Source organism: Gadus macrocephalus, chromosome 2, assembly GCF_031168955.1.
Source record: "Gadus macrocephalus chromosome 2, ASM3116895v1".
NCBI classification, from domain to species: Eukaryota; Metazoa; Chordata; class Actinopteri; order Gadiformes; family Gadidae; genus Gadus; species Gadus macrocephalus.
The window spans coordinates 20,670,970-20,687,887 of NC_082383.1; the positions used below are offsets into that span (position 1 = coordinate 20,670,970).

The 16,918-nt window shown below is 44.2% G+C and overlaps 5 protein-coding genes across 5 annotated transcripts; 2 read left to right on the forward strand and 3 right to left on the reverse strand.

Annotated features, from left to right (window-relative positions):
* Positions 1-2,233: 2,233 nt before the first annotated feature.
* LOC132452758 (histone H2B 1/2-like) lies at positions 2,234-2,693 on the forward strand. The gene has a single exon (XM_060045554.1). The coding sequence runs from the start codon at positions 2,264-2,266 to the stop codon at positions 2,639-2,641; it is 378 nt and encodes a 125-aa protein (XP_059901537.1). The 5' UTR covers positions 2,234-2,263; the 3' UTR covers positions 2,642-2,693.
* A 1,420-nt stretch (positions 2,694-4,113) lies between these two features.
* On the forward strand, positions 4,114-7,682 carry LOC132452726 (histone H1-like). The gene has a single exon (XM_060045492.1). It carries the CDS (start codon positions 4,362-4,364, stop codon positions 5,025-5,027), a length of 666 nt encoding a protein of 221 aa, XP_059901475.1. The 5' UTR covers positions 4,114-4,361; the 3' UTR covers positions 5,028-7,682.
* On the reverse strand, positions 5,579-6,238 carry LOC132452837 (histone H2B 1/2-like). Its single transcript, XM_060045651.1, has one exon. It carries the CDS (start codon positions 6,236-6,238, stop codon positions 5,861-5,863), a length of 378 nt encoding a protein of 125 aa, XP_059901634.1. The 3' UTR covers positions 5,579-5,860.
* Positions 7,045-7,356, reverse strand: LOC132452858 (histone H4). Its single transcript, XM_060045688.1, has one exon. It carries the CDS (start codon positions 7,354-7,356, stop codon positions 7,045-7,047), a length of 312 nt encoding a protein of 103 aa, XP_059901671.1.
* Positions 7,683-16,193: 8,511 nt separating the features above from the next.
* On the reverse strand, positions 16,194-16,639 carry LOC132452807 (histone H2A). The gene has a single exon (XM_060045605.1). The coding sequence runs from the start codon at positions 16,595-16,597 to the stop codon at positions 16,214-16,216; it is 384 nt and encodes a 127-aa protein (XP_059901588.1). The 5' UTR covers positions 16,598-16,639; the 3' UTR covers positions 16,194-16,213.
* Between the last annotated feature and the right edge of the window lie 279 nt (positions 16,640-16,918).

Sequence of the window (16,918 nt, forward strand, 5' to 3'; positions counted from 1 at the left end):
TAATGTTGCATTGTCGAAGCAATCAGTAGAAAAATACCAAAAATCAAGCGAAAACAGCAATAGTAGGCCTATTACTACTGAGTAAATAAATTAATAAAAAGATCATTAGGGGGAGGTATTTTAGTTTGTGAATTTGAGACCGGTCACAAACAAGTCACTGTCATTTAAACATGGAGCATTTAACAAGCCTGGAGATGATGCAACCCCAAAAGGACTGCTATTAATTATACTCGATTGTGGACTGCAATCTATGTTTCCAAATGTGTATGTAGCGCTACGGCTTTTTCTGACTCTGCCCGTCAGTAATTGCGAAGGAGAGCGGTCATTCTCTCTTCTGTCCAGGATAAAGGACGAAAGGACGAAAATGTCACAAAAACGCCTCAAGGCACTTTCTCTCATGGCAATTGAGAGCGACCTTACCAATGCACTGGACTTTGATGATATCGTGGAGGATTTCGCACGGAGCAGAGCCCGGAAAAAATGCAAATCATTCGAAATTCGTTCAAATCGCCAAGAATTTCATCAATTATATATATTTTTTTATGCTGTTTGGTTAAATAAAGATGCATTTATTTGTATAATTATTGTGAGGTAGTCTTTCCTGTGCTACAAATCCTGCTGAGTTGCAGGTATAGGCCAATGACTTATTATCGCCAATAAGTGTGTGTGTATTCTGGGTGCGTGTGTTTATGTTGGAAGGGGGGGGGGGGGGGGGGCTGCGGAGTCCACGTGCCCAGGGGCCCGATATGTCATAATCAGTCTATGATGAGACCATGGCACTTATTGACATCGTGAAACTGGGGACTCGGAAAAGGGGGTGCCAAGCGTCACCGTAAAGTTCTCCGTGATAACATCCAGGAAATCACCAAGCCCGCTATCCGCCGTCTGGCTCGTCATGGTGGTGTGATGCGTATCTCCGGCCTCATCTACGAGGAGACCCGCGGTATCCTCAAGGTGTTCCTGGAGAACGTGATCCCGTCACCTACACCGAGCACGCTAATGCCGCGTTTCCACTGCAGGGTGCGGAACGGATCGGTTCGCAAAGGTGCGGTAGGGAGGAGGCGGTATAGCCCAGCTCAGTTCCGAGGTCGCGTTTCTACCGCCGACAGTACCCTTTAAGGTAGGCCGGATGTCGATCGCCGCGGCAGCTACGTAAACATCCTAAACAACGTCTTCCTCCACAAGAATGTCTCCACCTCCTTGTTCGCCCAAGCAAGCGTTTTACGCGACATGTTAATTGTAAAGAATAATACCTCGAGGCTACTGTTTGTTTGTTTTTATCCCCACGTCGCCCGGAAGTGATGATTCTGTCGACCAATCAACGGAGGGGGTGTGTAGCTAGAATTTCCCGGGACCCTTTCAGGCGTCTCGTCTCGTTTTCAGTACCCCAACGGAGGAGTCCTAAAAAACGAGGCCAAAACGGGTACGGCTAAGTCTGGGTCACGCCCACTTTTGGCGGTGGAAACGCAACCCGTACCACGCAACCCGTGCGAACCGATCCGTTCCGCAACCTGCAGTGGAAACGCGCCATACGAGGAAGACCATCACCGCCATGGATGTTGTCTATGCCCTGAAGAGGCAGGGACGCACCCTGTACGGCTTCGGCGGTTAAACCAGTCTCTCAACCACCTATAAACCCAAGGGCTCTTTTAAGAGCCACCCAAAGAAGTCTAAAAAAGCTTTCCTATCATATTTATACCTACCACGATTGTTTGATGGTTTTCACATTGATGATAGCCACATATCTCCAGATAGGGCATCCTCATACGTTTTGCATAACTTTTAAGCTGAGTGGTAAACATGATCAAAAACGACTAATCTCTATCTTTAGCTCTGTTGCCGAAATACACAATTCCAGGGGGAAAAAAAGGAAATGTTCTATGTAGCCATTCTCCAAAAACAGCAGTCAGAATTCCATCTTATAGCGTATAGGTAATGGCTTGCTCTTTAAGATAAAAAATTAATACACTTACTACACTTAATATCAAAACAATGCCTAGGAATAAATTGATCTAACACAGAACTTGAAATACAAGAAAAAAAAAATGAAAAAAATATATATATATATATTTATATATATATACGATAGATATACGCGGTTATTTTGATGCGCGGTTAATTATTTGCTTCATCAACTGTGGCGTCATCCAGTCAAAACACTCCTGCATTCTAGCCAATCACACAAATGCATTTCCCCTTGCTGATTTGCATGCTCCTCCTATATATATTGAAGTCGAACGTGGTCTCATTTTCTACAGACGTCATGCCTGCTGAAGTTGTCAAACCCGCGCCCAAGAAGGGCTCCAAGAAAGCCGTCTCTAAGACCGCAGTGAAAGGCGGCAAGAAGCGCAGAAAGACCAGGAAGGAGAGCTATGCCATCTACGTGTACAAAGTGCTGAAGCAGGTCCACCCCGACACCGGCATCTCCTCCAAGGCGATGGGAATCATGAACTCCTTCGTCAACGACATCTTCGAGCGCATCGCCGGTGAGGCCTCTCGTCTGGCTCACTACAACAAGCGCTCCACCATCACCTCCAGGGAGATCCAGACCGCCGTCCGCCTGCTGCTCCCCGGTGAGCTGGCCAAGCACGCAGTGTCTGAGGGCACCAAGGCTGTGACCAAGTACACCAGCTCCAAGTAAACTTGCCACCTTATCTTAAACAAACGGTCCTTTTAAGGACCACCTAACTACACTACAAGAGTTTCCTTATTTGAATCAAAAACATTTTATTTTCCGAGTCATTTCCTCGTTAAAGCAAGATTAAGTCATGAATACCTTTCACCCCCTCTAAAAAGGGGCTAAAATATGAACAGAAAATAATATGAATGGATGCCCACGAATATGTATGATTTATTTAGAATACCTCCTAAACTGCCCATTAAATTATTGCGCGGTTACTGCACCGCTTGCTTATTCCATGAGGCTTGGAAGATCTATTGGTAAATAAACACTTATTCTATTTTAAGAGCTTATCCTACACCTTCCAGATATTGAAAACCTTTGTTAGGCCTGGCTGTCACCAAGTAGGCAGGACTACACCAGCTCCAAGTAAACATAAATTAATCTTAAACAAATAGTCCTTTTAAGGACCACCCAAATACGCTACAATATACGTTTATTTGCATCAAAGATGCCCACTAAACAGAGGTGCTGTTTAGACGCTATGTTTTCAGAGTGACAATCCAGATAAGTATTTGCGCAGTTGGCAGTAGGACTAAACATCTACTTAATCTGAAACCTATGGTCCCTCTTAGGAACACAACCCTACTATAATAAGAACTCTGAGATTTGATGTCCAAGGGGAATCTTCTATTACGCCTGTACACTTAACTCATTGAGTGGTTATTAGAGTAGGCCTAAACGTTAAGTGTTGTGAAAAGCCAGACATGTGGCAAACTTCAGTGTAAAATATTTTAGTTTATTATTTAGAACTTAAATACATAAAACAACTAAACGTAAAGACGAGTAGGCCTACTGTATTGCACTCATTGCTTGTCCTTGTCGGGCCTGATTGACTTGCATTTACAGAGTTGAATAAAAAGGGTTGTCATTTATTTGCGTAGGCAATATATTTTAATGTGTAGTGTCACTCATATTTGGAACTCAAATAAGCCTATTACCACTACATAAATAAATACAACTATTTGACGGCCAACTTGTCCTAACTGAAACGAAAAGCAATGATTCATTAGCCTGCGGTTTGGTTCATTATTGATCTGGAACATGTAAAGTTTTCACAATATAAACGATCACGTCTTATGTTAAACATGCAATGTTAAGCATTATAATCCTGATGACAAAGATATGCAATGTATTTTAAATCCACGTGTCTGATTGTCCTGGCTGCTATATGCAACCCTACATTAAAGCCTGTGTTTACCAGCCACGAAATACGTTCATTTTAGCCTATACAACAAACACACAGGACATATTCAGCCATACCAACAGTTTCTCTGAAATATCAGTCATCTTAAAAGCCCTGCCGGCATTATTTAAGTCTTAACGTATTGTTATAAACGAATCTCAAATAAACCTAAGTGATATCACAACCACGTCACGTCACAATCTACGATGTTTAAGAAATATTCCCGACATCGACGGTTCATAAAACTTGGTACGGTAAAAATATAACTTGTCTTCTTGTTGTTTGTTACGGTGTCGCGTCTAATATTGACATAGTGTATGAATTTAATCCGGATACAATTATGGAGGAAACACAAACGAGGCGACATTTCTTCCTCACCGGGAAAACCTTCAGTGGTTGAGTCTCTACGGTTCTCATCGCGTGTATAAGGACAGCCCACTGGCGCACCGAGGACAACTTTTTGATCCGACCCTCGAATCATACCAACCGAAGAAGATGGCTGAACTTGCTCCTGCTGCTGCCCCCGCTGCTGCTGCTGCCGCCCCGGCGAAAGCAACGAAGAAGAAGACGGTGGTGAAGGCTAAGAAGGCCGGACCCAGCGTGAGCGAGCTGATCGTCAAGGCGGTCACTGCTTCCAAAGAGCGCAGCGGAGTTTCCGTGCACTCTCTGAAGAAGGCTCTGGCCGCCGACGGCTACGACGTTGACAAGAACAACTCCCGCGTCAACACCACCATCAAAGCACTCGTCAAGAAAGAAATCCTGGTCCAGACCAAGGGCGCCGGTGCATCTGGGTCTTTCAAGCTGAACAAGGAGGCCAAGGCGAAGAAGCCAGCACCCAAAAAGGCTGCCGCCCCAAAAGCTAAGAAGCCCGCTGCAAAGAAGCCCGTTGCAAAGAAACCCGCCGCCGTAAAGAAGGCTACACCGAAGAAGAGCAAGAAACCCGCAGCCAAGAAGGCTGCTGCCGCAAAGCCCGCTGCCGCTAAGAAAGCAACTCCGAAAAAGGCGAAGAAGCCAGTCGCAGCTAAGAAGTTGGTGGTGAAGACGACCCCCAAGAAGGCAGCGAAGAGCCCCAAAAAGGCTGCCAAACCCGCCAAGAAGACGCCAGTGAAGAAGGTGACCAAACCCAAAACCGCTAAAAAGGCAGCCCCAAAGAAGAAGTAGATGTTCCCGCATGGGTTATGTTGAACCCCAGCCCCACAAAGGCTCTTTTAAGAGCCAACCACACAACTTTAAGAGCCTTTATTCTTGTTAATTCTAAGCCGTTTGTTATATGCTGTTCATCTAATGCACTACCTCATGAATCGACCTTATCTTCTGTTATGGGTTGTAGTGTATCTACTTCAGATCCAATATGTTACTTTATTGGTATTTTTCGATACTTAATAGCCTACATAATTCATGTATGATAGCTGCCAACTGCTTACTTTGTAACAAAACACGTAGTTATACTGCATAATTAATATTAATATAGTCGTTCTTATTCGAAAAGTAAAACGCGGGGATGGCACAGGTCGTTTATTTTATGCCGCAGTCCCACGTTTTGACAAAAGGAGACTCGCTGAGTGGTAACGTGGTTCAACACCAACACCATCTCGTCGTCATAGCAGGAGTTGACATCTCGTGATGGAGATTTATACAACCGTACATTTATAGCCTACTATCCCTACATACAGGTCCGTCTCAACATTTGAATATTGTGGAAAGTTCATTAAATTCAATTTAGTGAAGTTCGTCATAGACCTATTGCATTCAAAGTGATTTTCCGACCTCACGTTTGCATTATAGGCCTACTACTGACGCACCCATGTTTAAAAACTCATTCAGAAAAATCGATTGCTAATCCCAACAGGATGGCAACAGTAGCAACTAATGCTAAACTCCATATAGAGAAACGTTGCATATCTGGTTGATACAGTGACAAATTGTTTGGTAAGGATAAACTCTTGGAATGTATTGGGTGGTCCTTAAAAGGACCGTTTGTTTGGATCAAGTGTCTACTTGGAGCTGGTGTACTTGGTCACAGCCTTGGTGCCCTCAGACACGGCGTGCTTGGCCAGCTCACCGGGGAGCAGCAGGCGGACGGCGGTCTGGATCTCCCTGGAGGTGATGGTGGAGCGCTTGTTGTAGTGAGCCAGACGAGAGGCCTCACCGGCGATGCGCTCAAAGATGTCATTGACGAAGGAGTTCATGATTCCCATCGCCTTGGAGGAGATGCCGGTGTCGGGGTGGACCTGCTTCAGCACCTTGTACACGTAGATGGCATAGCTCTCCTTCCTGGTCTTTCGGCGCTTCTTGCCGCCCTTGACAGCGGTCTTAGAAACGGCTTTCTTGGAGCCCTTCTTGGGCGCGGGTTTAGCAACGTCAGCAGGCATGATGTCTGTCTGTTGGTCGGACCTGCGACCTGCTGGCGTACTTATCCGAGGCGTATGCAGATCAACAAGGGGCCGTCCATTTGTGTGATTGGCTAGAATACAGATCCTTTGTATCCTGTCGGTTGGGATGCATATTCGTTCAACAATAGTAGTAAAGATTCACTATATACATAAACCCCTTAAAACCATACATATTGAATGGTACATTAAACTAGATGAATCCTATCCTCAAAAAAAAAAAAGCTTAACTTTTGATTTCCACCTCTTAGAAACGTTCCTTTTGAATCGTAAGGACTTTAGCGATCCTACTGACTGTGTGGATATTCACATAGGCTACGGAATTGAAGGCGGTGCGTCTTTCCTTTTTAAATTTGGAAAAAGGCGTAAGATAAATAAATGTAACGCAAAAGTCCGTCAAAGTATTATTTACATCCAGATTATACAAAAAGCTCCTTATGTATGATAAGGACAACATGCATAACATAGTAGGCTAAATGTCAGTCAGTTGAAGAGCGCGGGGTCTTTTGGAAATATAGCATTACTGCCTTTGAATTGAAGTTTGTTGTAGATCGAGTAGGCCTACATTTAGATCATTTGCCTTCGTTAAATGATATACGACTTATTAAAATGAAGGCTCATGAAACTGACTGTTGCGTTCGACGACAAGTCGCGTCATTTGTAAGTGCGACTTTACAAGTTCTTATCATATGATATAGGCCTACAAGCACACTAGTCGGAAGCTTCTCAAATTAATTTGGGCGGCTCTTAAAAGAGCCTTTGGGTTTATAGTTGGTTGAGGCACTGGTTTAACCGCCGAAGCCGTACAGGGTACGTCCCTGCCTCTTCAGGGCATAGACAACATCCATGGCAGTGACGGTCTTCCTCTTGGCGTGCTCGGTGTAGGTGACGGCATCACGGATCACGTTCTCCAGGAACACCTTGAGGACACCGCGGGTCTCCTCGTAGATGAGGCCGGAGATACGCTTCACACCGCCACGACGAGCCAGACGGCGGATGGCGGGCTTGGTGATTCCCTGGATGTTATCACGGAGAACTTTACGGTGGCGCTTGGCGCCTCCTTTTCCGAGTCCCTTTCCTCCCTTGCCGCGTCCAGACATTTTGATGCAGAATGATAACGTAACAGACAAAATCTTGCTTCTTGTAGGGACAGCTCCGGGGGAGGGGCCAAAAGAAGGCGGAGTTGACAAAGCGAGGAGGAGGGGGAGAAGGAGGGGACAAAGGGAGAGGGAGGGGACTCGGCTTGCCTCCGGGTCCTATCCGAATAGGACGATGTCCATCTTCAACGTAGAAGACTATACAATTATGTCTTGTGAATGGTCGATGACAAATATGAAGGTGTATTACCGCCGTGCAGCTAGATTGTGGGAAACAACTAATCAATTAAATATATATTTATTAAACCTGTTAATTTGAAGAACTTAAACCAGTGTTCGTATTTTCCTTCCACAATGCTCAATACATTAAAATTCAAAACTCAACATGTTCCACCGTACCACACCCTCCATCTACCCCCTCCTCCTTATCAAACCTCACATCAGTATAATTAACAATTCCAAAGTTCAGATTAGGTTTTAAGTTTTAACAATGTTTATTGCACACAAACATCTTCTGGTACACCTCTAACTGTTGAACACATTTCTAAGTTCCAGTCCATTTGCCATTAAACGTGTTGTGTTCCATTCACCAGAAGAACCATAATATTGCTATCCAACCCCAGCTGTCTCTCGACTAGTCTCAGTTGCCGGGGTACTGAGATCCAGCACCTCCCAGGAGTGGACACTGAGAATTTAATAATCCCGTTTTCATGGGGAGAAATAGGTATGGTTCTTTTGTGTGTGATGACTTTTCCAAACAGTGCAGATGAAAGAGGAAATTGTGAAACAAATCACAAGTATACAATTTATTTTTTAAAACCCAAATAAAGCATAGAATGCAGCACAGCATAGGCAACTATATATAGTCAAAAAAGGGCAAAATCCAAACAATATATAAAAAAAGTGCAGAATCCAAACAATAGCCTAATTAAAATGTAGGCTACTCTGTGTGCCAAAAGTGCCTATGATGCAAAATTCTGTGATCGGTCCAGTCTTGGGGTCACAAACGCCGGTCCCGCATTGCCTCCAAGCTGCCCCAGCACACCTAGAAATGACTGGTTGAAGGCTGCCGCAATCTCATCCCTCCTCAACGCAGTCTCCCATCTCCCAATGTCTTTCAGAGTTCTCCAACTGTAACTTGAATCGCTCCCTCTGTGGGATCCAGGTCAGTTGAAAATCACATTCACACAACATTTCTAGTGTTATGAACTCATTGGTGAATTACTCCACGTTTGTATTTCTTTCGAAATGGTGAACTTTTGCATGGTACCGGAAGTTTAAGCCGGACAAGGAAAGGGCCCTTGGTAAGTTTTCATCTCCTACCTAGAGATTTGGAGTGTTGCCAACAGTGGCTACGGGCTATCATCATCCAAAGTTTGGACAAGACACAGCCGTAATACAAAAGACGGTTTCCAGTCTCCATTTCAAGCCAGAAGACTTGTTAGGCATTCAGTAGAAAATGATCCAATTGCAGACAGAAGGCTTGGTTTCGAAAACTTTCTCTGGGTTTATTTCCAGCAAGGCATAGGGAACATACTGGTACGATCCGACAGAGACTGATTGGCACACTGAGCTTAAATACCCACAAACCAATCAACACAAATGATCAACGGCTGTTTTCACAAAGAGGCAGCAATTCGAATCAAAAGTACAAAACAAACAGAAAAGCACATGACCCCACCAACAGACCTACAATATGTAAGTAAAAGCACATGTTTCTGAAAAAACAGGAACTTGAATATCAGGACCCCTTACAGTACCCCCCCTCCTCCGGACGCATCCCGGCGTTTTAACTGGGGGAACTGGATGTTTCTCCAGAAAGTCTTTATTGGGTGAACGGTCAAAAATGTCACAAGGTGACACCAGCACCTTTCTTCTGGACTGTAACCCTCCCAGTCCACTAGGAACTGGAGGCCGCGGCCCTGGCGACGGACCTCTAAGAGCTGGTGAGCAGTGAAGGTCTCTGAGCCATCAATGACTCGCGGCGGAGGAGGGGGCTTGGGAGCGGGGCAGAGCTGGCCACAGACAAAGGGCTTAACCCTGGAGACATGGAAGGTGGGATGGATGCGGCGGAGGTTGGGGGGAACTTTTAGACGGACAGCAGCGGGGTGATTTAGATTACTGAGAAATAATGCAAATTAAGTGAAATGCACTAGTTTATGTCCCCATCAAGGTGTCTGCTCATTGGCCGTCTGCAACTTCTCTCAATGGGGTAAGGACCAATGAACCGTTTAATTAGTCTAAATAACCTACCGTCTGAGGTCAGTTTACTATTTTCACAACAGCCGACACAAGTAATTGATATTGTGGCATTAACACCAACCGATGCTAGGTCCTATTCAGCGCAAACCGAATCGTAGATCATGGTAAGAATCTCTTAGAATTATTTGGTTGGCTCTTAAAAGAGCCTTTGGGTTTATGTTTGTCGAAAAATGGTTTAACCGCCGAAACCGTACAGGGTGCGTCCCTGCCTCTTCAGGGCATAGACAACATCCATGGCGGTGACGGTCTTCCTCTTGGCGTGCTCGGTGTAGGTGACGGCATCACGGATCACGTTCTCAAGGAACACCTTGAGGACACCGCGGGTCTCCTCGTAGATGAGACCGGAGATACGCTTCACACCGCCACGACGAGCCAGACGGCGAATGGCGGGCTTGGTGATTCCCTGGATATTATCACGAAGTACTTTACGATGACGCTTGGCGCCTCCTTTTCCGAGTCCCTTTCCTCCTTTGCTTTTTAATATATTTTTATTTAAATTTTGCAGGATTTACAATTCACTTCAGGAAGATACAAGAAAATACACATTGAAAAACACATTTGAAAAATAAGATAATAATAATAATTCACAAAGTCAATAAGTGCCATGGCCTCATTCTTTTTTCCCTGGAGTCAAGAGTTCGTTGTCTTTTAAGCTCTGTTTGGATCTGTTTGAATACCACCTCTCCCGAGATGGATTCCTGTTTTATAACCATGGCGCACCTAGTGTTCCACAGCTTGTTAATGACGGCACACACCACGGACCAATGAAAGTCCTGATCCATGGTAGACATGCGTTCCTCGAAAACTCCATACATAGCAGCTTTATATGTGATATTAACGTTAAAACCAATCTGTGACATTTTCCCCCAGACATACTGTGATCTGTGGCAGTCTACAAGCAGGTGCTCAACTGATTCATCTTCATCACAATTATGAATCGGACATTTAACAGTTTTAACGAAGCAGCTCCACTTCACCACTGCTCTAACTGCTAGTCTCCTTACTGAGACCAGCCACATTACGTCCCTCTTCTTTTCAGATATATTTTTGCTCCGTATGTTTTTCAGACACACCTGCTTTTCAGCATCATCTAGATATTTATAGGGGAAAATGTCACCATACAAGTCATTACACACAATTATATATATATCTTTACTGGGCGTTCCAAGCCAGTCAATATTCAGGTGTATCGATTTCTCTATAAGATCACCATACATCACTTTAAAGTAAGGCAGTGAACTTCTAGCACGACCCCTCTTCTTGGTCCAGCTCAAAGCCTCACCTATCCAAACAGCCTCTCTTTTAAAACCAGATGCAATGTTTTTACAAAATGCAATTCTTAATTTTAGCCCCAGGTCCACAGCTCCGAGCCCCCCGTTTTTTTTGTTTTTATATAGAAGCTCTCTCTTTGTAACTTCCCTTGTGGTTCCCCAGATGAAATTAACAAGCATTTTATTTATTTTTTTAAGTGTCTGGTCCTTAGGAGGAAAAATGGTCGCCAAGAACAGCAGCTTTGACATAACACATGTTTTTATGATTAAAATCCTGGCCCTATAGCTACATGATTTATTTTCCCATTTATCCAGTTCTTCTTTAATCTCTTTATCTTTTTCGTTCCAGTTTTCTCCATAACAATCAATCCTACTGAACTTTATGCCCAGGATTGTCATTGCATCTTTATCGTTTATATCTATCGTTGGTTTTGTCTCACTCTTCCCGAACCAGACACCTTCGGTTTTGTCATGGTTTAGTTTGGAACCAGAGATCTCTTCATAATGGGACAAATACTCATTAACAATGTTCAATTCTTTATCGTTTTTAATTATAATGGTAATGTCGTCGGCATAGGCCAAGACAACTACACGCTCGCCACCACTAGTGTTAATACCCGAGAGCCTTTTGTCGTTCTTAATCTTGCTCAATAAAGGGTTGATAGCGAGAATGTACAGCGCTGCTGAGAGGGGGCACCCTTGTTTTACCCCCCTCTTGATTGCAAAAGAATCCGTTAAAACACCATTTACATTTATTTGGACGGTGGATTCAACATATAACAATTTAATAATATTAATAAGTTCTTGTTTAAAACCATAAGCCCTTAGCACTTCCCACAAGTATTCTCTAGATATATAATCAAAAGCTTTTTTTTGGTCAAGGCTTATCAGAAAGAATTCGTCTTTTAGATTCCCACTGGTAATGTCTCTTAACAGACCTAAATTGTCCCACATTAGCCTCCCCCTAATGGCACATGTCTGTTCCTTTTCCACAAGCTTCTCTAGATCATCAATTAGTCTGTTTGCTAGTATTTTCGCTAAAATCTTATAATCTACATTCATAATTGTGACATGCCTCCAATTATCTAGATTGGGAAAGGGCCCCTTTTTATATATTAATGATATCACACCATGATAAAAGGATGCGTGCATCTTGCCTGCTTTGATTCCGTCATTAAAAACGGAGGTTAGCAAGTCTACCAACATGTCTGAGCAAGAGAGGTAAAACTCATTAGGAAGTCCATCTGGCCCTGGTGACTTTCCCTTACTTAACTGAGAAATTGCTTCTCTTACTTCATCAGAAGTAATTACCCCACCCTCTGAAATAAGGTTGACCCCGTTCAGAATAATGGAGCCGAGAAAAGACTGCAAGCTTGACATATTAATATCACATTTTCTATACAGTTTTTCACACATTTCTCTAATCGTTTCCCTTTTTGTTTTCTCATCTTCTATTAAAAGACCATTTTCATTAAGTATTGGGCCCACATGCTTGTTTTCGAGTTTCTTTTTCTGTATACCTGCCAGGCTATGTACATTGGTAGGACATGCTGTGTCCCCCGTACCTGCCTGTAGGCGGAGACAAAATGATACGTCATTTAATTTGGCCAACTCAATTTCCATTTCGGTCAAAGTCTCTGTATCTATCTCCGTTTTATTTGCTTTAGTTTTCAAATCTACAAAACGAGCCATGAGTGCGTTGTATTTTTCATTTTGCTCCTGGTTTAACTTTCTACACTTAAATTTAAAAAAATATCTCAGGCGTTCTTTTAAAACTTCCCACAGTTCCACATGGGACCTAGTTAAAACCTTTAAACTTTTTGTGATTACTACTTCTTTTTTTAATTCAGTGATTACATCGTTGTTCTTTAAGCAGTTAACATTTAGTTTCCAAAAACCTTTTTTTTCCGTCTTTCCAAATTTTAAAAGTGCTATTACAGCCAGGTGGTCTGAATTGACCAAAACCCGAGTCTTATAGCTTACAGGTGTAATGTCAGCAGTCACGTATATCCGGTCTATCCTCGTTTTGATACGCGCATCGAAACGAGTATAGCCTACATCAAAGGGATGCAGCACTCTAAAAACATCTTTAACTCCACAAGATTCACTCATTTTTTTCAAAGCATCACCTTCCCTATTCCTGATACGAGGATTCGTAGGGACAGGGATCCTGTCATTAGCCTCAGTATACGAGTTGAAGTCCCCGCTCAGGACAGTGTAAAAGCCCACTGACAGTAGCTCATATAGTTTTTTAAACATCCTCACTTTAATAGCTGCATCTTGAGTAGTATATATATTAATAATTCGCATTTTTAAATTTAAATAAAAACAATCTACTAATAAAATCCTCCCTGGAATGATTTCTCTTGTCTTTATAATTTCTGCATTACTTTTAAAAAATATAGCTACTCCATCAGCTTTATCACAACCTCTGGACACAATGGAAGTACCCTTTTCCCACCTGGCACGCACGTCTTCAACGTCAGCCTGTGATGTTAATCGTAGCTCTTGTGCACAGATAATGTCATAATTTGTATTATGTAGAGCAGACATCTTAGTCTCTCTATTCTTTATGGACTGGATACCTCTCACATTACAGGTTATAATGGAAAGTACAGACATGGTGACAAAGTGATATTAACTAGCCAATCATTTCTTCTGTTTCTTTTCTTCACTTACCAGAGGCGACGTCTGTCTCTTCTGGGAAACACTGACCTGTGAGAAAGTTCCTGTCGACTCCGCTGAGCAAGGGGGGGGGGCCTCCTCGTCGCTAGAGTCCGAGTCGCTGCCGAAGATCTGACGCTCCATCAGTGTCGGGCTTCTGATGCTCGGCTCCTCGCTTGCCGAGTCATAAGACTCCTCCGACTCCTCACCTCGTTCCTCCCGTCGCTGCTCACCGATCCCGGCGCAGTCCTCAACGCCTGAGGAGTCAGACCAGGGCGGTAGGATCTCGTCAACAGCCTTCTCCAGCTGTCTGACTGCCTCCTCTGTCTCCTCACCGGCTGTAACCTCTGGGCCACAGGGACTGGGCTGACTCTCCACCTGGGCGGGTGCACCTGTGGAGCTGGCTGCATCCCTCACCAGTGCAGCTACAGCGAAAGAGCCTCTCTGAGCTCTCCCACGGCCACTCCTACTAGGCACCCGCTGCGGTTGTGGTCTCACTCCAGCCATCGCCTGTAGCTCCCTCGCCTCATCGTCGCCCAACTCCTCTCCGCTCTGTGCTGACTCGACTACTCCTAGCGTCTCCTCTCCTCTCGGTGCACTCTCCTCGGGCTCCGTCTGCTGTACTGCTGTCAGTGGAACGTTGACTTCACCTAGGGATGGCTCCGGTCTGGTGGTCCTCAGCAGCGCCAGGACCTGTCTCTGCTGCTCCTCGGCTTGAGACTTCCTCCGTGCCCGTGCCACGTTGCTGAAGCTCCGGGGGCAGTGGAAAAACGAGTGCCCTCGCTGTCCACACAGACTGCACTCTGCATCGTTCTTGCAGGCATTTGCTTTGTGCCCCAAGCTGGCACACTTCCAGCACTTTACCTCCCGGCACTCCTTGACCCGGTGGTCCTTGCTGTTGCATATAAAACAACGCGTCTCTTGGCCGGGGTACTGAAGTCGGCCGTTGTAAGGACCCAGAGACACGGAGGTGGGCAAAGACATTAGATGGTTGTTTGCGTCTCGCTTGAGCTCCACCTTGTATTTGCGGATGCCATACCATATTCCAAACTGGTCTAATGGCTTGTATGGCTTCTGCAGTATGGTACAATATCGATTCAGATAGAGCTCGACATCGTGATCTGACACGCGGCCAGTCCAGAACTTAACCACGAGGTTAACTACACCTATACTGACTGAGGAGTCAATGGACCAGGATTTCCACTTATCCTGTTGACTCTCAGCAGCATGCTGCTCCAAGAAATGGCGGAGTGTAGCTTGCTGGTAGAAACATAGCTCAAATTCACGCCTGTTTGGCAGGGCGATGAATGAATGTACGTCACGGGCACATAGAAGGTTTGATTCAAACAAGAGTTCTTTGCCAACATACTCCCGTGAGGGTGGATCTAATTCACCTGTATACTTCAACCTCGCCCAGTTGTCTGCAAATTGGGTTGCGAAAGATGATGCCATCAAAGATTTAGAGCACTAGACATCCGTCTCGTGCTCTGTACTTCTAGACCTCTCAATTTCCTCCTTTGCCGCGTCCAGACATGTTCGAGAAGCTTTGGCAGTCTACTCAATGTGACACTGAACGAGCGCTCTGACATTATAAAGGCTTCCTGAGGACCTCCGAGAGATTCAGGGCAGCCTCCTGTTACAGATCCCTCCCATTCCCTACAGGCCCCGCCCATTGCCCTTTATTCAGCACAGGACCCTCCCTTTACACAACTATATTAAAAAATAAAATCATAACCCACTTATTAATATAACTTGGAGCGGGCGATGGCTTTCGTAGCATATCGATAAAACAGCATATAAAAAATAACTGTTTAGTGAATATATCTAAATTATATGAAGAATAAGATAAGTGTTTCCTAATTAGTGTGATGAGCTTCATTTGGCATATTCGTGGTGTGTCTAACACAAATTTTCCAAACAGGCTTTCTACAAAGAAAACAAACGTAAAGTTATTTCACCTAAACCCGTTTAAGTTCTTAAGGTTTTTGTTTTTGGAAATCAACCGATGTATCCTAGTGGGTGCATGAAGAAAGCAAATTATGCTAGAAATATCAAAATCATACCAATAAAGTTTCGTAATTTGACATTTTACAATTTATAGTTGGAATTAGGCTACTGAATCTAGCATACTTGCATTGTATAAAAATAAATAATCAACACAAATGAATCAGCAGTAGGCTAAACCTACAATGTAATAAAGAACAAATAAATACCTAGCAAAGCTTTACCCCATGAAACATTACCCTTATACAACCGGCGTTTTAGCACCTCTTGCTTTTACTGGAGACGTGAGACTTTGAGAGCTCATTGCAGCAACTTAATGCTATGCCATTCGTCATGTTTAGCACAAAAAAGGGTTTACATATTGAGAAAATAATTATCTTAAGCGTGATACTCTTGAGCAAACCTCAGGGACCATATCAACGTAATTATTGGCCACTTGAAGTTTCAGATAATCTTGTTTTGATGTATTATGTCCACCCTTTCATGAAACTAGCCAAACAGTAAGGTCCATGTAAAGATTTTAAGAAGATCAGAATGGGGCATCCTGCTTCTAGTCATTCGAGATAATTATTTCAGTTTACTTTCTGGACGGAATATCTCTTAGTAGATTTGAGTGGCTCTTAAAAGAGCCTTTTGTTGATTGTAGATGGGTTTTCAGTTTACTTCTTGGCGGGCTTCTCGGTCTTCTTGGGCAGAAGGACGGCCTGGATGTTAGGCAGCACACCGCCCTGAGCGATGGTCACTCCACCGAGGAGTTTGTTGAGCTCTTCGTCGTTTCGCACGGCCAGCTGCAGATGGCGGGGGATGATGCGGGTCTTCTTGTTGTCACGGGCGGCGTTACCGGCCAACTCCAGGATCTCAGCGGTCAGATACTCAAGCACGGCAGCCAGGTAGACTGGAGCTCCGGCACCGACGCGATGAGCATAGTTTCCCTTGCGAAGAAGTCTGTGGACACGGCCTACTGGGAACTGGAGCCCGGCACGGGATGACCTGGTCTTAGCCTTGGCTCTCGCTTTTCCTCCGGTCTTACCTCTTCCAGACATGTTCAGATTTTCTCGGTGAGATTACTGAGGAATAATGCAAATTAAGTGAAATACTCTAGTTTATGTCCCCATCAAGGTGTCTGCTCATTGGCCGTCTGCAACTTGAAAATATGGACCAATCACGATGCAGTTCCATCATGATCGTCACGCTCAAGTGGTGTTGGATCTAAGACAAAAGCTGAAAGGGAAGTAACATATTTGTCTTTGTAAACATATTCATGCCTTCTCTATTACTTTTACTTCAAATTTCCTCCGCTACTTGTATCTTTATTTCGTTTTCAATGTCGCAAATAATTAGAACCTATTGCAATAACACGCCGC